Source organism: Ovis canadensis, chromosome 17, assembly GCF_042477335.2.
Source record: "Ovis canadensis isolate MfBH-ARS-UI-01 breed Bighorn chromosome 17, ARS-UI_OviCan_v2, whole genome shotgun sequence".
Taxonomy (NCBI): Eukaryota; Metazoa; Chordata; class Mammalia; order Artiodactyla; family Bovidae; genus Ovis; species Ovis canadensis.
The window spans coordinates 17464729-17484821 of NC_091261.1; the positions used below are offsets into that span (position 1 = coordinate 17464729).

The window sequence follows — 20093 nt, forward strand, 5'->3', positions numbered from 1 at the left end:
CTCTGGGAGAAGAATAACCAAGACCTTTAAATGTATGGTGCATTTTACATCACTATGTAATTATAAATATTATGATGAAATATTGAAATGATCATGAAAGACGATAACCATTAAGCTTTTCTTTCAGCTGTTAAAGCTCACTAAAAGTTATATTGAGCTGTGGTTTATGAAATTGTTTTGACTAACACCTTCTTTAATAATTGTGTTAGAAGTGGAGAAAAATGCTTTAGGAGAGCATGAATCTTCTTTTCAGTTTTCAGATTGTTGATGGTGTTTTAGTATGGAGAAAATTTGTTGGCTTTGACTATCACCTGGGTTTTGTTTTTTTTTTTTTTTAATTTTCCTTTTCTTATGGGCTGCAGGTTTTTTTTATCTGAGTTACGAGTTCCTATCAGTATGTATTTATGTACCTGGTGTGTCATAGTTTATTAAGTGTTAGATAATTTATAATTAGGAGTGAATTATAAACAAATTAAAATTCTGATATCTTTGTGAATTGTGAGGTTTTATAACTACTCAAAGTGTAGATAAGAATTTGTATTTTCACTTCACGTCTCATTTTGTCTAAATTTTTTCAGTTGTTGGAAAAGTTTTATTCCAGGTGAATAGATAGCCCTTTATACAAGTAAACTAATAGGAATTTATAGATGATGATTGGGAAAACAAGAATCCAAATGTGTTAGCAGTCATAAATATGTTTCTGAGCTTTTGTAAGAAAAATTGGACTCTCCCAGTTCTGTGTATATCCTCATGTCTAATTTGTTTCTAATTTAAAAGGAAAAATAGTTTGACATACTTGAGGTCATAAATTTTTTAAACGATAATTTTTTATGGTTATACTAACTTGAACTAGTTTTCTATTGGACCTAAACCATGCTGTTTGAAATCTTTGTGACATTTGAATGAGACAGTTTCTGCTTTTACATTATAAGTAAAAGTCGATCTGTATTACGTAAGTGTAAATAAAACGATGGTTACCTGTATGCTGAAAATTTGAGTCTCTCCACTGTTACCTATTTTTTTCATGTGGAGTTGGAGCTTTGTATGACTTACAAAAATCCCTACCTGTTGCAGTTTTAAATCAGACAAAACAGATTTGAGGAAAGTGATAGATACTTTTAAAAATAAAATGTCTGGTCTAGAGAATTATATATGGGGTAATCTCTTGCCTTTCTTCCTAATTCCTTTCTTTCTAGGAAGAAGAGTACCTATTTTCTTTTCAGTATATTTAGCTTCCTTTTTGAAATTTTTCTCTCAAGTAAATGATGTATAGGAAAATGCAGTTAATTTAAGATTTTACCTCCGTATACTCAGGTGCTGTGTCAGATTTTCACGTGGTTGCTGCGAGTGCTCTGTTGGGTGTAAGAGCTGAGGAGTGAGCATGTGCTTCTGTTCTTGACAGGCGCATCCCTTAAGGCGTTACCATCCCTTCTGATTCCCTGCTGTCTATCAGCAGACGTCACAGCCGTGTTTCCCTCTTACCCTCAGAGCCTCAGCTGCTTGTACATCTTCTGTAATTTTCCGCGTTTTCAGAGAGCATAAGTTCCTCTGCGGCTGTTTGAGTCCACCCACCATTTGGTCTGTCCATCTGCTCTCCCTGCGCGTTCCTAGCTGTAGTCCGCTCCTCGAGCCTTGGTGCCGCCCTCTGCTCAGGCTCGGAAGTGAGGTGTGGGTTTCCGGGCCAGGGTCAAAAACTTACCTGCAGTTTCTGCTTTTTTTTTTTCTCTTCTCCCTGTTTCTGAGAAGAGTGGAGGGTCTCACACATCTTCTTCTCCCAGAGATTTATTACTTCTTGGGGTTCGGTTGCTTTCCTTTGTACTGTTTACTTCATTTTGCTGGAAAGAAAAAGATTTTAAGTTAGATGGGTATTCTGTTTATCCTTCACTTGGTTTACCTCAGTGAAATAAAGATGTTTATTTTGTTGTTTCAGTAGGCTGGCAGTAGTGAATTTTAAGAGTATATATTGTGGAATTATGAGCCGCTAATTTGTAGGTGTTTGTAAGTTACTGAATCATAGAATAATATAGCCTCAAGAATTTTTGAAAGAGTATCAAAGACCTACAGATGTAGAGTGATCTTTCTGTGGACATAGCCTGTTAATGTTCTAGTTGATCTGAGAGCATATATCTCATGACTTCTTGTTCCTTAAGAACACAGTACATTTCCTGCTCTTTCCTCAACAACACACTGCTTTATCTTCTTTCTTAGTCTTAGCCCATTACTGTCCTCAAATGTCTAAATGCCTTTATATCTACTTCTTATCTGCTGTATATGTTCTGTGGGTATCTTCTTGCTTACACTATTCATGAAGTAGATCTCTGTAACAAAATTATGGCAAACAGCCATTTCAGTTCTGAGAGCAAGCTCAGGTTTTTCAAAACTTAAAGTAATACAAAATTGGGGATAAAAATGAGAAAGTAGATGAGACAGGATGAAGTTTAGAAAAATTAGAATTTGGAATAATATAGGATATGAAATTACATAGTGTTAAAAACCCGGAAAGGTATTAGATTCAGAAAATGTGAACACTGGTTGTGGTAACAGTGCTAAGGTCCCAGGGTGTCTTGTTTTGGCATGTATAAAAGAACGAGAAAAGATTAGTTGAGTAATATTATGTAGGTGGACTATAAGGCTCCTTAGTTTTCAGAAACAAAAGGATTATATATGTCTAGCTGTTTCTAAAAACATGCTCACATGCATGCATGCACTGGCATTTCTCAGATCTGGCTTTATTTCAGTTTATGTGGCCCCAGTCCTATTGGATTGTTGCTTATTTTGTATCTGTTTTGAGATAAGGATTAAACATTTTGTCCCCTACATACTCTATTGGTTGATTTCTTTCTATGGCTTTTTAATGGGTGACTTACTCATAAAGAGTATATTAATAAATTTACACCATCATTTGCTAATTCATAGGCTAGTGACTTTTGGTTTTCCATTTTAAAAGTGGTCTAGCCAAATTCATTGATTTTTCTTGTCTCTTTCTCAGTCTTTAGTCATCAAATTTTGTAGGACATGTGCTGTTTATTAAGTTTATGGAGCTACTTAATTCCATCTTCCCCTCTTTTCTTTCTTAAGGAAACAAAACCAAAACCTTTGTCCTTGGTCATCTTTGCTGCCTTCTTTCAAACTATTTCAGTGAAATTACTAGGATATAATGGTATAGAACTAAAAGGGCAAGATATATGTAGGTAGGCTCATTTAGTTATCTGGAATCTAATTGTTGCTGACTCGTTTTGTTTCCATTTTAATGTCAACTATTTATGTGTTCATGGGGCTGCTAGGTAGAGAGCATGTTTAACAAAACTTTTCCACGAAGAGCCAACGTATGTAATTGATATGGGTGATGTTTTTTATAATTGTTGTTTTAAAGAAATAACCTAAGTGAAATTTGTTCAGCTATTGTCTACTATTTTTTTTTAGGAGTGGCAGAATTCTATTCAGAAGAATGCAGGCCTTGCTTTTATTGAACTTGTCAATGAAGGAAGGTAATCTATTTTATATCCATTTATATTTTACTTTAGAATCTGGTTCTTTTTTGCTGTTTGAACTGATATTTTTGGTATTGATTTTACAGACAGTAATATAGTGAGTTAGAAAATGAAAGTGAAGTCGCTCAGTCGTGTTCCACTCTTTGCGACTGTAGCCTATCAGGCTCCTCCGTCCATGGGATTTTCCAGGCAAGAGTGCTGGAGTGGATTGCCATTTCCTTCTCCAGGGGATCTTCCCTACCCAGGAATCGAACCTGGGTCTCCCGCATTGCAGGCAGACGCTTTACCGTCTGAGTCAGTTAGATATTAATTATTATAAATACTTCAGTATTTAATCATTTTATTGTTATCTTCATGGTTCTGTGCTTCATGGTAAAGTCTGTTCTTTATTTTTCAATAAGTAAGGCTGAGTTTGGCAAAAGTAAACTGATGATTCTATTAGCAGATATAAGGAAAACACATATTTTTCAGACTTTCTCAAATTCTATTATATTTTAGAGCAATGATAAGACTAACATGTCTATATTATCTCATGTCATAGCTTGGGTATAAGGGAAGAATTATTCAAGGAAAGAAAATTCAGTAATAAGGAAGAAAAATGAAGTACAGATATAAAAAGAAAGATACAATGGTGAAAATAGATTTAAGAAAGTGAGAAAATTAAAAGGTAAAAATGAAGAAACGATGAGTGGACTACGTTGTGTCTGTTTTGTGGCATCTGCTCTTGGATTATACAGTGCATGGAATTCTCCAGGCCAGAATACTGAAGTGGGTAGCCACTCCCTTCTTCAGGGGATATTCCCAACTAAGAGATTGAACCCAGGTCTCCCACACTGCAGGCTGATTCTTTACCAGCTGAGCCACCGGGGAAGCCTGGTTTTGGATTAGTTGAACTGAAGACCCAGAGTACAGATTAAAAGGTGTGATTGACTGCTATTGGAAATAGCATTCTGAACATAGTTATTGTTGACGAATGTTTCCTTATACTGTTCTGGCTAATACTGAGAGACTGACACCATCACTTACAGGGAAATTTCGGAGTAGGAGCTGGGAATTCAGCCTCTGTCTCGTTAATGTTATAAAAAGGGGAACTATTCCTTTTTTATTAAGTGGGCTGAGGTGACCTCTAAAAATGGGGCACTATTCACTTGACCCAGGAAACCCCACATGCAAATCAAGAGGTTCAAATCTTCGTGTTCATTTTAAGAACGCTTGTGAAACTGCCCAGGCCATAAAGGGTATGCATATCTGAAAAGCCACCAAGTATCTGAAGGGCGCCACTTTAAAGAAGCAGTGTGTGCCATTCCACCCTTACAACAGTGGAGTTGGTAGGTGTGCGCAGGCCAAACAGCGGGGCTGGATGCAGGGTCGGTAGCTCAAAAAGTGTGCTGAATTTTTACTGCATGTGCTCAAAAATGCGGAGAGTAATACTGAGCTTAAGGGCTTAGATGTGGATTCTCTGGTCATTGAGCATATCCCGGTGAACAGAGCCCCCAAGGTGCTGTGCAGGACTCGCAGAGCTCATGGTCGGATCAGCCCCTGCATGAGCTCTCCCTGCCACACTGAGTTGCTCCTTCCTGAAAAAGAACAGATTGTTCATAAACCAGAGGAGGAGGTTGGACAGAAGGAAAGATATCCCAGAAGAAACTGAAGAAACAAAAACTTATGGCCTGGGAATAAATGTCGTAAAAATAAGTGCAAGTTAAAAAAAAAAAAAGGAACTGTTTATTTTATATTAAATGCTACTAAGATTATTCTACTTATCAAATAATTATAGGTGCTCACAGATTAGTACTGAATACAGATAAATAAACCTGCAATCATGTGCTAAATTCTGTGCTAGAAGGTAGGAATGAGAATAAAGGGAAAGACTTCACGGTTTAATATTGAAGAGTTAAGGTAAAACCTCCCTAGGAAACATGATTCCTGAGATGTATTTTCAAGAATGAGTTGCGTTAGTAAAATAGACTTTGGAAAAGAGGGGATTATGGGTAAATTGGAGAGGACGTGTGTGAAAATCATTCTTAATAAAAGGAATATAATATCTGAAGATGCTCTGATGTGGGATGCTATGTGTGGTTGTGTGAATTGTGAGTGTGTGAGTTGGTCATCCGGATCATAAAAGATCTAATGTGGTGTATTCGAACTTTCATCTAAAGGCAATGGGAAGCTGTGAAAGATTTTTAGAAAAGAAGTATGATTGTAGTACTTGGATTTTGAAAAAATAACTAGTAGTGATCTGAGGATGGGTTGAAGGAGAGGAAACCTGATTGAAATGAGGTACAATAACAAAACTATTACAGTGGTCTATGTGAGAAGCAGAACTAATTGTAGTCTGGAGTCTGGCAAGTGTTGGAAAATCAATACTATTTCTCAATGAGTGAATGACTAGTTTAGTATCACTTTTAGCAAAAATTTCAAAGTGCTTACTCACCAAGAAAAAGAGCTCTTTGGCTGAATTTCAGCACTGAGGTATTAGATGCTTTAATAGTGTGTATATATATAAAGAGAGAGTGAGTGCTGTTGATCGAATATGTACTTACTCTGCTGCTGCTGCTGAGTCGCTTCAGTCGTGTCTGACTCTGTGCGACCCCGTAGACTGCAGCCCACCAGGCTCCCTCATCCCTGGGATTCTCCAGGCAAGAACACTGGAGTGGGTTGCCATTTCCTTCTCCAATGCATGAAAGTAAAAAGTGAAAGTGAAGTCGTTCAGTCATGTCCAACTTTAGCGACCCCATGGACTGCAGCCCACTAGGCTCCTCCATCCATGGGATTTTCCAGGCAAGAGTACTGGAGTGGGGTGCCATGGCCTTCTCCAATGTATTTACTCTACTTAATGCCAAACGCTGATTAACACCAGTTCTTCTTAAAAAAAAAAACAAACAAAAAATTTGTTATAAAAGTCAATTTTGTTTAGGTTCTACTAAGTGTAAATGCCCTCAATTATGCAAGACAATGTTACATTTAATAGATAAGGCAGAATGGCCTTGTGATTAATAGTATTAGCTTTGATACTAGCTTTGGGTTCAAGTACCAGCTTTGATATTTGGGAAGTACTGTTACTTCTGTGAGCCTCTGTTTCCTCATCTATTCATTCAGCCAGTATTTATTATGCACTGCCTGTGTATCATAATTGTCCTTGATTCTTGGGATACAACAATAAACAAAGCAGCTAAAGATTCTTTTGTGTGTGTGTGTAGATCTTACTTTTGAACAGTCACTGGCAAGCTATAAACAATAAACAAAATAAGTAATGGATTATATAGTACATGAAAGGTGGTAAGTTGTTTGGAAAAAGATAATGTTAAGCAGGTTGAGGGAAATTTTTGAAGGAAATATAAAAGGTTTAGTTTGTAGTTTAAAGATTGGTTATATTGTAGATCATCAAGAAAGTGACATTTGTGCGAGCCCCGCTTGAAAGAAATGAAGGAGTTAATCATAGGAGCATGTACAGGAAGACCAGGAGCAGTAGGAGAGCTAAAATGTAGGCGCGCTATGAATATATTTTGAAGATAGAGCCAGAAGGATGTTTCAGTACTAATGGATCAGATGTGGGTTGTGAGAGAAAACTAGGAGTCCAGTATTACTCTTAACATTTTTGGCCTCTGCTGCTGAAAAGATGGTGTTTCTGTCAACCAGGATGATAAAATCTGTTAGTAAAGCAGTTATTGGGGGACATCAAGAGTTCAGTTTTGGCAATACTGATTTTTAGATCTCTAGTAGACATCAAGGAGGGCTTCTCAGGTGACGCTAGTGGTAAAGCCCAACCTGTCGGTGCAGGAGCGTAAGAGACCTGGGTTCCATCCCTGGGTTGGGGAAGATTCCCTGGAGGAGGGCATGGCAACCCACTCCAGTGTTCTTGCCTGGAAAATCCTGTGGACAGAGGAGCCTGGCGGGCTGCAGTCCATGGGGTTGCAAAGTGTCAGGCATGACTGAATTGACTTTGCATGCACACAGACATCCAGGTAAAGATATTAAATGTGAAGTGAAAGTCACTCAGTCGTGTCCGACTCTTTGTGACCCCATGAACTGTAGCCCACCAGGCTCCTCTGTCCATGGCATTCTCCAGGAAAGAGTACTGGAGTGGGTTGGCATTTCCTTCTCCAGGAGAGAGATGCTAACTAGTTGCTAATTATTTCTCCAGCTTAGAGACCTAAACTTGGGTGTCATAAGCATATAGATGATATTTAATATCTTGAGACTAGATGACATCATTAAGGTGGTAAGGTGATGACAGATTGGACCAGAGGCTCAGAAGTTGCTTCTGATTTGGACCGGAGCTGTTTTGGGAGAGTGGAAGAAAGCCTGTTTGCAGTGAATTTAGAAAAGAGAATGAGAGAAGAGGAGTTATTAGAATATGTATAAACAGTTCTTTAGAGGAATTTTGTTATAGAGGGGAGAAAAAATGGAGTGGGAGGGAATAGAGTCAAAGGAAATAGGGTTTTGGAAAAATGAGAGCAAGGGAACAGTTTTATGGTAAAAAAAGTGGGGAAATCAATGTAGAAGAGATAGGTGAGAATTTCTGGAGTGATTTTTTAAAGCAGGTTAGAGAGTGGGTGAATTTGTATACGAATGGTGGGTCATTTGTGGTAGTATGGGAAGATGTTTCATGTAGTTGCAGAGTCTGGGAGGTAAATATGGAAGTAGAATGAGAGGCTTAAATGCGTTTAGGTTTTGTCAAGTGAATATGGGGCTGAGAAGGACAAGGGAGTCAAACTTTTATGCAAGAGGGTGATTATGGTCACTGGCCACAGGATTGTAATTGTTAAGCTAGGGCTGGAGAGTGCCTATAACGAAAATGATTGGATGGGTCGATTGAACTCTGAGGACTGTTAGAGTTGTGAAAGTAGAATGACTGAGCTCTGAACGTGAGAGGTAGTAGTGAAGAGAGGGGTCGGATAGACCAAGGCCATGCAGTTATTGGCAACGATGTGCTGTGGCTTATGGCCGTGCGATAAACGGCTGAGGTAGGATGGGAGACAAGACTGGAGGAGGAGAGGCGGTTCAGGGAACTGTCAGACGAGGATCTTGGTAAGCTTTAAATCCTGTTTGTAGACTGTATCACTTACCATCCCTCATCAGCGGTGCCTGTGTATCAGTTCAGTTCGTTCAGTCACTCAGTCATGTCTGACTCTTTGAGACCCCATGGACTGCAGCACGCCAGGCCTCCCTGTCCATCACCAACTCCCGGAGCTTGCTCAAACTCATGTCAGCTTACCATCCAACCATCTCATCTGTCGTCCCTTTCTCCACACCCCACGCGTTTCCTATTTATTTCTCATTGATTTTAGGTTTTGCGTCACTTTCTCCAGTACTGTTCTTGTAATAATTCCTGGTGCTTTTACCCACATTGTAGCATGTATCAGAATTTTGTTCTTTTGTATTGATTAATGGTATTCTGATTTATGGATATACCACATTTTGTTTATCCCTTCAGTGAGCATTTGGATTACTTTCTGTTTGGGCTGTTATAAGTAACACTTCTGTGTGAGTTTTTGTACAAGGCTTTGTATGGACACTTTAATTTCTCTTGGGTAGATACCTGGGGGTACAGTTGTTGAGTGAAATGAGAAGTCTATGTTTAATTTTTTAAGTAACTGCTAAGCTGTTTTCCTAGTTAGCCTGGTGGGTATCTTACACTGTTTTTTGTTTGCATTTCCCTAATAGCTAATGCTGTTGAGTGTTTTTTCAAGTGCCGCCTTTGGGAAAATGTCTGTGTGCATTTTTGCCCTTTTAAAAATTTTGTTGTGTGACTTCTAATTTTTAAACAGTAGGTTATATTTTTCTAGATGCACCATTTTGTCATATACAAGATTTGCAACATTTTCTCAATCTGTGACTTGTCCTTTCATTTTCACTGAAGATCAAAAGTTTAAAATTTTGACAAAGTATCATTTACCAATTTTTTTCTTTTATGGATTATGATTAAGACATTTTAGCTTAAAACAAGTAGTAGAGTTTTCTTTTTTTTTTTTTGTAGAATTTTTTTTATCTTTTGAAATTTTGTAGTTTTAGCCTCTACTTTTAAATCTGTGATTCATTTTGAGTTAATGTTTCTGTATGCTGTGTTTGGTTGCTAAGTCGTGTTTGACTCTTTTTGGGACCCCATGAACTGTAGCATGCCAAGCTCTTCTGTTCATGGTATTTCCCAGGCAAGAATACTGGAGTGGGTTGCCATGCCCTCCTCCAGGGGATCGTCCCAACCCAGGGATTGAACCACCCTCTCTGTTATCTCCTACGTTGGCAGGTAGATTCTTTACCACTGAACCACCAGTTAAACCCAGTGTTTTTGTAGAGTGAGATTCAAGTATAAGTTCAGTTGTTTGGGGTTTTCTACCTAAATGATCATGTTCTCTCTGATCAGAGACATTGTTACATGTTACTTACCAGTCTGTGTACTTTGTTACCTTTTCTTGTCTCCTTTCTTCTGGTAGAATGTTGAAGGGGAGTGGTGAGAGGGGCATCATCCTTGCCTTGTACTGGTCCTAATGGGAAAGTTTCTAGTTTCTTACCGTTAAATTTGATGTTAGCTCTTGGTAGATATTCTTTATCAAGATGAGGAGGTTTTCTTCTATTCTTAGTTTATGAGAGATATCATGATCATGAGAGAGATTTATCATGAATAGGCATTTGATTCTGTCAAGTGCTTTTTTGGTGTCTATCGATATGACTGTTTGCTTTTCTTTTCAGCTTGTTTATGTATAATGGATTATGTTGACTGACTCTGGCATGTTGAACTGACTCTGCATACCTGGGATAATTTGTGCTTTGTTGTGCTATACAATTCTTTTTATGGTTGTTGAATTCAGTTTTGTTTGTTGACTTCAAAATTACTCGCTTGGGCTTAATTTGCAGAATTGATCTCTTATGGTATGGTCATTTAATGTTGCTACTTAGCTGTTATAGAATTCTTCTTGGGTCACACCTTTTTCTCCATTGCTTTGAGGTCAGTGAATGATTGGTCAAACTCTTGCTGAAACCTTTGACCATGAATGGCTGGTAGATCTGTGTTTGGTTTGATGAACACATTTAAATTTGCAGTTGTTTTCGTCTCTAGCTTTTCCTTCCTGTTGATCTTTGTCGAGTCTGTGTTGTATGTGTGCTTAAGAGCCATGTGTGAAATTCTTATTTTGCTAATTCATTTTCAGGGTATCCCTCTCTTAATTTCTGGTCTCTCATTCTAACTTTAAATGTAATCTCATTCTAGGAGAGGTGTCGGGTTTTCTGGTTTTCAGCTTGACATGTAATATCTTCATTTTCTGTCCTGAGTTCCAAATCAAGTCAGCCATCTCTGGAAGTGAAGTTGCTGGTTTCATAAGGAGCCATAAACTGATGAGACTTTTACATGTATGGTGTTTGGGTGGGACATTTCCGGAAAAGATTGCTACAGACTCCGCTTGTTCTTACTCAATGTTTAGCACATTTTTGTGAATAAAATTATGATGAATTTTGTTGTTTGCTTTTGTCAGTCTTCAGAATCCTGAAGTGATTATCTTTTTCAGTTCTCTGCTGTTTTTCTAGGAAATGATTTGTTGGCCTCTTTATTTCCCCCTAGCTGGGAGGTTGGCCCCCAGATCTTTACATGTCTGGTTTGTTCTGATTTAAGTCCTAGTTCAGATGTTGCCTTTTCAGAAGTCCTCCCTGAATCCTGTTACCCAGGTTACTTTTATCTCATTTCTTAAAAATTTCCTGGCGATATCTTGTACTATCTTCCCAGGTTGGTTTTTGTGTCTGTCTTCCTGTCCAGTGCTTACTGAGGGCAGGCCCTTTGTGTCTTGCTTATTGTTTTATTCTTGGCTGCTAGAGAAGAGCCTAGCAAATCCAGTGAGCATTTGTGTTTAATCCATAAGATACTGTAAGAACACTTACAGTTTTTATTTCAGTTACTGCCATTTTTCATGTAAATGTCATTATTTCTTAAACTGAAACTTGGTGTATACAGATAATCTTGACAATAGTCAAGTGATATTTTCTTGACTATTAATTCCAGAGAAATTAATTCCAGAGAAAAGAAAATACATAGACATATAATAAATATTTTACACTAAATTTTTTTATCTGTCTTGTAAAGAAATGAGTTTTGTGTTACTCTCAAATATTTTACCCAGAATAACTCATACTTATTATTTCTTACTGAGGAAGCAATTATTTGAAAAACTTGTTTTTATATCACATGTGACTGTAGGTTTTTTTTTTTTTTTTTGGTGTCTGGTCTGCTTTATTTGTCACTCTCAGAACACCTCATTTTTGACTGGACTCAGACTTGGAAGTAGAAGCTCTCAGGGAGGACAGCCTCCGTCTCTTGGCGATCTGCTCCTGCCGTTTTTCTTTGGCCTCCTTCATTCTCTTGGCCAAAAGTTTAGCATATTCTGCAGCCTCTTCTTTATTTTTCTTAGTACGCTGTTTCTTCAGAGCAATACGCCGGCGTTTGTGTTGCAGAACTCGGGGAGTCACGAGACGCTGAATCTTGGGTGCTTTAGTCCTAGGTTTCTTACCGTCTTTATTTAGGGGCTTTCGCACAACATATTGGCGGACATCATCTTCTTTAGAGAGATTGAAAAGTTTGCGGATTCTGCTAGCTCTTTTGGGACCCAGGCGACGAGGCACTGTAGTATCAGTGAGTCCGGGAATATCCTTCTCCCCTTTTTTCACGATGACCAAATTGAGAACACTCAGATTGGCATCCACAATGCAACCCCGCACAGATTTGCGCTTTCTCTCTCCAGTCCTCCTTGGTCTGTAACAGGAATGCCCCTTACTCAGAAGCAGGCGAACTCGGCCATGGGTCAAGACACCCTGCTTCATGGGGAAACCCTGCTTGTCGTTCCCGCCACTGATTCGGACCACATAACCCTTCCATTCTTCACCCAAGGCGTCAGCAGCAACTTCTGTGGCCATACGCTTCTCGTAGAAGGTACGAAGTTTTCGTTCATCGTCCAATTCAATGAGCTTCTGGCAGCCAGTGGCCGGGAAAGAGATGTTCAGCTTCATTCTGAAGCGGCCGACAGCCTCCGAGGCGCCACGAAAAAGAGCTGTAGGTTTTTTTTTTTTTTTTTTTTTTTAATTTTTAGTTTTTTATTTTTTAAATTTTAAAATCTTTAATTCTTACATGCATTCCCAAACATGAACCCCCCTCCCACCTCCCTCCCCATAACATCTTTCTGGGTCATCCCCATGCACCAGCCCCAAGCATGCTGCATCCTGCGTCAGACATAGACTGGCGATTCAATTCACATGATAGTATACATGTTAGAATGTCATTCTCCCAAATCATCCCACCCTCTCCCTCTCCCTCTGAGTCCAAAAGTCCGTTATACACATCTGTGTCTCTTTCCCTGTCTTGCATACAGGGTCGTCATTGCCATCTTCCTAAATTCCATATATATGTGTTAGTATACTGTATTGGTGTTTTTCTTTCTGGCTTACTTCACTCTGTATAATCGGCTCCAGTTTCATCCATCTCATCAGAACTGATTCAAATGAATTCTTTTTAACCGCTGAGTAATACTCCATTGTGTATATGTACCACAGCTTTCTTATCCATTCATCTGCTGATGGACATCTAGGTTGTTTCCACGTCCTGGCTATTATAAACAGTGCTGCGATGAACATTGGGGTACATGTGTCTCTTTCAGTTCTGGTTTCCTCGGTGTGTATGCCCAGCAGTGGGATTGCTGGGTCATAAGGTAGTTCTATTTGCAATTTTTTAAGGAATCTCCACACTGTTCTCCAATTCTGCACAACAAAGGAAACTATAAGCAAGGTGAAAAGACAGCCTTCTGAATGGGAGAAAATCATAGCAAATGAAGCAACTGACAAACAACTAATCTCAAAAATATACAAGCAACTTCTGCAGCTCAACTCCAGAAAAATAAACGACCCTATCAAAAAATGGGCCAAAGAACTAAATAGACATTTCTCCAAAGAAGACATACGGATGGCTAACAAACACATGAAAAGATGCTCAACATCACTCATTATTAGAGAAATGCAAATCAAAACCACAATGAGGTACCACTTCACACCAGTCAGAATGGCTGCGATCCAAAAAGAGCTGTAGGTTTTATAATACCTTTTTCCTGTTTTCTTATGCCTCTCTTACTCTGGATTTGTTTGCCTCCAGGATAAACTGTCTTCTTTACCTCTGTGCTTTGCCTTTAGGAATCCCTTAGCTTTTGTCTTTTAAGCAAATGTTAGAAATAAACATTGATATAAAGAGAACTAACTTTCTTTACTGAAATAATGGAAGTGCTAATTGAAATTTTTATTCTCTCTATCTTTAAGGGTAGAATGTTTTTTAAAGGGATAATTTAGAGATTTATTTTTCTGTAATCAGTGGGCTGACTTTCCTTTTATAAATATTCAGTGCATTGAGATTAAATGAGTTTACATAGCAATGGATGTATTTGTGTAGCAGTGTTCAGCTACTGGACTTAATCCCAGGGGCAAGAAGAATAAGTAATAAGGGTTTTCTCTTCACTGCAGAGACTGACCTTTTTTTTTTTTCTTTTTTTGTCTGTCTTTTTATGTAAGTCTGACCTGCTTTGACCTCATTTATAGAGTAGCTGCTATAAATTTTGGCCTTGATTAATGTTTTATTAGTGTAAATAACATGTAGACCTTTATAGACTGAGACTACAGCATGGGATTTATCGGACTTGATGGGTATCATTAACAAATCAATTACTTAGGTTAGACATAAGTAATTGTTGTTTGGTAGAAATGTTTCTCTTAACTTACCTGTTTAATTGATTAGATACTTTCTTTCTAAATACACTGTTTTGATGGTTTTAAGTTGAATTATTTACCTTTTTCTTGTAAATAGCAATCCATTTTAAACCCATTTTTTGTAATAACTGACACAATCAAGTAGTATTTCTTTGACAGTTTTTACCAAGACAGAGTAAAATATATTAACATATAATGAAAGATTTAAGTTTAAAAAAGTAAATTTCCACATTTTGTAAGAACTTTGCTATTTCTGATTCATAATTTTGTTTATGGTTTTTTTGTGATGCACTGAACCACTGTCACCTCAGTTAACTTTTCAAATATGTAAATCATTGATCTAAAAGTGTTTTATTTATTCTGAAAAACACAGGTTTCTTTAAACAGTTTTAAATTGTTTAAAGAATATTAAAGCCTTCTTTTAGAGTGTTTTGTGATTCTGTGGCACCACATTGGTAGGAAATCCGAAAGTCTATTCTAAATTACAGTGTGGTAGGTAACATTATTAGGTAACATTATTATGTATATAGGGCTTTGGTTGATTAGCTTGTGTACTGGATTTCATTTTATGTTAGTTGCTTTTTCTTTCACCTTAAAAATATATTTAACTGAAAAGTGAATTAAAAACTAATTCCAGTAGAACTGTTGCTTACATTTTTAAATTAAATTCTTTATCAGTGAACCTTAAAAGTCTTTTCTCATTTGGATAAAGGGGGTTTAGAGTTCATATTTTGCCTTTCTTCTTATTCTTTATTATCCTTGTTTTATTGCTCTCTTCTGAAAATTTTAGTATCTCAATATTGGTGTTAATTTTGCCAGCAGAAATAGATCCAGCTGCCATGTAGCCTTCTTTCTTCCTGCCAGCTTGCCTGACATCCAGCCAGCAAATAGTTTAAGTATTTTAAGTCCTTGATGTTTGTTCTAGGCGGTGGAGATCAAGGCAGCTGCTCTATGAGTATTACTAAGTCTTATAACTTCAGTTGTCTGACTTGTGTTAGAAGGAGCAATGTAATGGATGAATATTGGATATTTTATATATTTAGATGGTCCTATTTTTGTTCTTATACTCTGGGATTTTGAAAAATCAGTGCAGATTCCCTAGAAGTAAAATTTCTATAGCTTAAAAGGGATCCTGTCTTTGTTACATAAATTTTTAATATGTCTCCTCATTTATATTTTAAAGTGAAAAACAGACCCAATTCCATTGGCTGCCCAAGGTTTTTAAATTTTTGATGGTAAAGATCAGAAAGGTAGAAGACAGTGGAGGGGCTTCCCTGGTGGCTCGGATGGTAAAGAATCTGCCTGCAGTGCAGGAGACCTGGGTTCAATCCCTGGGTTGGGAGGGTCCCCTGGGGGAGGGCATGGCAACCCACTCCAGTATTCTTGCCTGGAGAATCCCCATGGACAGAGGAGCCTGGTGTGTTGCAGTCCATGGGGTTGCAAAGAGTCGGATATGACTGAACGACTAAGCACAGCACAGCAGTAGAGTGTGGAACCTAGTTTAAAGGAATAATATCCGTTAAACATTTTAAGATATAAATTCTTATATTGAATTTTATAACCTTTAAAATATATAAGTAATTATAAAATGACCTCTGTTTAAACTGTTGGGCTTAGTTTATTCAAAATACATTTTGAGAACGTCTATAGCCTCCTAGGATTTTACTCTTAAATTTGCTACTAGGAGTCTTTCTTTTTTCCCATCCTTGAAAAGCGCAGAAAGGCAGATTATCCCACATACTGTCGGGCACATTGCTTAATTATCCCCTGGGGATAGTCAGTATCTGCTTATTGAGGCAATAATTCAGACTTGTATCTGAATATGTAAATAGCCCTCATAAAAGACATAATGTTTCTAGTACTAATACACTTGTCTGTCTCTTTAGAATTCAACTGCTTCAATTGCTCTTGTACTTCCTGAACAGTCATTTCGTAGCTTTACCATTTCCCTTCACTCCAAATATCATAGAGTCCTAAGAAATAAATGTCTGTTGAATAAGTCAGAAGAATGAAAGGAAAGCAAGGCAAAGAGGGAGAAAAAGGGAGGAAGAGAAGGCAAAAACATTTTTCATTTTATTCTGACCCTCTTGGCTATTATTTGGGTTACATTTTGGTAAACGCAAAGGTATTTGTTGCACTTAAGTAAACAGTTTAGGTAGGATGTAGTCTTATCTGAGGTAACCAAAGATATACCTGGAATCAAAGTGGAATTAATTTGTTGGAAACTCTGGAGAGTTTCTTAAAGAGCCATATACTTTCCAGTTAAATTTTAAAATTTATGTGTGTACTAAGACTCCAATTAAATATTATAAACAGTTGTTTGGATATGATCTTTGTTCAGTTGTATAGATATTTTGGACGGTAGAGTAATAGGACATTGTTTCAAAGATTTGTTGAGAGTAGACTTTCATCTCCATTTATAGTGGATTGAATTGATGTAGAAATTTGTGTGGGTTATTTAGAAGGGATTGTGTTCTTTCCTCTTGAATATTAGATTATTTAAATTATTGATTATTATTTTTGAAAGTTTAATGGCTTATTAAAGAGAACTAGAATTTTCTCTGCTTAATTAGGATAAACACATTTTTCTTATTTCATTTCTTCATGTGTTTTGGTTTAAAAGAGTCATATGGTCAAATTATTTTCACTTTTAATTTTCCAGCTTGATGCCCGTTTTTTGTGGCTACTTTTTAGGCTTGTTTTGTTGTGATCAATGTAAAGTAATGGTGCTGCATTAAAATTATATTTTTCACCTCCTAAAAATGCTAAATCCCACTAGGTGTAGGGGCTTTACATGTTTGGCACTGCAGTTGAGTTTTTTCAGCAAGGCCAAAGTTTATGGTTTTCAGAAAAATGTGGTGTGGATTCAAAATGCCTGTAGAATATGCTTATGTCTGAATAGAAGTTCACAATCTTACAGATTGTTAAAAACTACAATGGTTTATATATAAGTGGAATCATTTACTTTATTAAATGAAAATGAATATAGAAAAAAGAGGCAAATTGGCGGGGAAGGGGCTAGAAAAATAAAGGTAAACTTTGAGAAAAGTAAAATGAAAATAAAATGAAGACAGAGTTGGTTCACTTCATTCATTCAGAAATATTTATGCATGACTGCTGTGTGCTGGTCTGGGATTTAGGCTCTGGGGGTATGGCAGTAGAGAGAGTAGACATTACCACGCTCCAATAGTGTGTTTTAATTGACATGGATGATAAAGAAATTAAAATGTTCGTACGAGGTCAGAAAGTGCTGAGTGCTATGAGAAAGTTAAAACAGGGAGATAAAGAGAATAGGCACACTGTGGGGCAGAGAATGTTGCTGTTTTAAATAAGGTGGTCAAGATGGAATTTAAAAGGATATATTGCTCTCAAATGAGAAGCAAACACAACTAGCAGCGGTGACAGAAGCAGTTAGAAGCTGGGAGATATTTTGTGACAGAGAAATCCTAAACTGGATTACAGGTGGGGAGTAGACAGAGTGGTTTTCCTTGTTTTTGCCTTTTTATTATAAAGCTATCATCTCTCCCACTTGATATACACATTCTTGAGAATAAATATTTTATAGTCCTAAGAATTTGATTCACATGCCAGCTTGTGACTACCCATCTGCGTTCATTCTACCCTCTCTCCTACAGTGAGCTATTGTCTTAAAATGTTCGGCTTGGGATTATCGTGCAAAATAAGTTTGGAAACATAGATGGATATCGGTATATATATATAATATATATATATTTACATATATTGATATCAGTATATATATATATATATCAATCATATATATATATATCAGTCTTACCCAAAGTCTAGACAAGTGTGTGTGTGTATCAATTCAGTTCAGTTCAGTCGCTCAGTTGTGTCCGACTCTTTGCGACCCCGTGAATCGCAGCACACCAGGCCTCCGTGTCCATCACCAACTCCTGGAGTTCACTCAGACTCGCGTCCATCGAGGTAGTGATGCCATCCAACCATCTCATCCTCTGTCGTCCCCTTCTTCTCCTGCCCCCAATCCCTCCCAGCATCAGAGTCTTTTCCAATGAGTCAACTCTTCGCATGAGGTGGCCAAAGTACTGGAGCTTCAGCTTTAGCATCATTCCTTCCAAAGAAATCCCAGGGCTGATCTCCTTCAGAATGGACTGGTTGGATCTCCTTGCATTCCAAGGGACTCTCAAGAGTCTTCTCCAACACCACAGTTCAAACGCATCAATTCTTCGGCGCTCAGCCTTCTTCACAGTCCAACTCTCACATCCATACATGACTACTGGAAAAACCATAGCCTTGACTAGATGGACCTTAGTCGGCAAAGTAATATCTCTGCTTTTTAATATGCTGGTCATATTAAATAGGTTGGTCATAACTTTTCTTCCAAGGAGTAAGCGTCTTTTAATTTCACGGCTGCAGTCACCATCTGCAGTGATTTTGGAGCCCCCAAAAATAAAGTCTGACACTGTTTCCACTTTTTCTCCATCTATTTCCCATGAAGTGATGGGACCGGATGCCGTGATCTTAGTTCTCTGAATGTTGAGCTTTAAGCCCACTTTTTCACTCTCCTCTTTCACTTTCATCAAGAGGCTTTTTAGTTCCTCTTCACTTTCTGCCATAAGGGTGGTGTCATCTGCATATCTGAGGTTATTGATATTTCTCCCGGCAGTCTTAATTCTAGCTTGTGTTTCTTCCAGTCCAGCATTTCTCATGATGTACTCTGCAGTGAAGTTAGATAAGCAGGGTGACAATATACAGCCTTGAGGTACTCCTTTTCCTATTTGGAACCAGTCTGTTGTTCCATGTCCAGTTCTAACTGTTGCTTCCTGGCCTGCATACAGATTTCTCAAGAGGCAGGTCAGGTGGTCTGGAATTCCCATCTCTTTCAGAATTTTCCACAGTTTATTGTGATCCACACAGTCAAAGGCTTTGGCATAGTCAATAAAGCAGAAATAGATGTTTTTCTGGAACTCTCTTGCTTTTTCCATGATCCAGTGGATGTTGGCAATTTGATCTCTGGTTCCTCTGCCTTTGCTAAAACCAGCTTGAACATCTGGAAGTTCACAGTTCACGTATTGCTGAAGCCTGGCTTGGAGAATTTTGAGCATTACTTTACTAGCGTGTGAGATGAGTGCAATTGTGTGGTAGTTTGAGCATTCTTTGGCATTGCCTTTCTTTGGGATTGGAATGAAAACTGACCTTTTCCAGTCCTGTGGCCACTGCTGAGTTTTCCAAATTTGCTGGCATATTGAGTACAGCACTTTCACAGCATCATCTTTCAGGATTTGAAACAGCTCAACTGGAATTCCATCACCTCCACTAGCTTTGCTTGTAGTGATGCTTTCTAAGGCCCACTTGACTTCACATTCCAAGATGTCTGGTTCTAGATGAGTGATCACACCATCGTGATTATCTGGGTCGTGAAGATCCTTTTTGTACAGTTCTTCTGTGTATTCTTGCCATCTCTTCTTAATATCTTCTGCTTCTGTTAGGTCCATACCATTTCTGTCCTTTATTGAGCCCATCCAAAATGTTCCCTTGTTATCTCTAATTTTCTTGAAGAGATCTCTAGTCTTTCCCATTCTGTTGTTTTCCTCTATTTCTTTGTATTGATCACTGAGAAAGGCTTTCTTATCTCTTCTTGCTATTCTTTGGAACTCTGCATTCAGATGCTTATATCTTTCCTTTTCTCCTTGGCTTTTTGCTTCTCTCCTTTTCACAGCTATTTGTAAGGCCTCCCCAGACAGCCATTTTGCTTTTTTGCCTTACTTTTCCATGGGGATGGTCTTGATCCCTGTCCCCTGTACAGTGTCACCAACCTCATTCCATAGTTCATCAGGCACTCTGTCTATCAGATCTAGGCCCTTAAATCTATTTCTCATTCCACTGTATAAT

At 37.9% G+C, this 20093-nt stretch overlaps 1 protein-coding gene and 1 pseudogene across 5 annotated transcripts in view; one reads left to right on the forward strand and one right to left on the reverse strand.

Annotated features, from left to right (window-relative positions):
• Window positions 1–20093, forward strand: part of LRBA (LPS responsive beige-like anchor protein) — a 748427-nt gene that overhangs the window by 256473 nt on the left and 471861 nt on the right. For all 5 annotated transcript variants that reach the window (XM_069556712.1, XM_069556716.1, XM_069556715.1 and 2 more), the window contains exon 35: window positions 3424–3488. In XM_069556712.1, coding sequence (XP_069412813.1) covers window positions 3424–3488 — 65 coding nt within the window. The remainder of the gene's footprint in view (window positions 1–3423; window positions 3489–20093) is intronic.
• LOC138422414 (small ribosomal subunit protein eS6 pseudogene) lies at window positions 11678–12518 on the reverse strand (annotated as a pseudogene).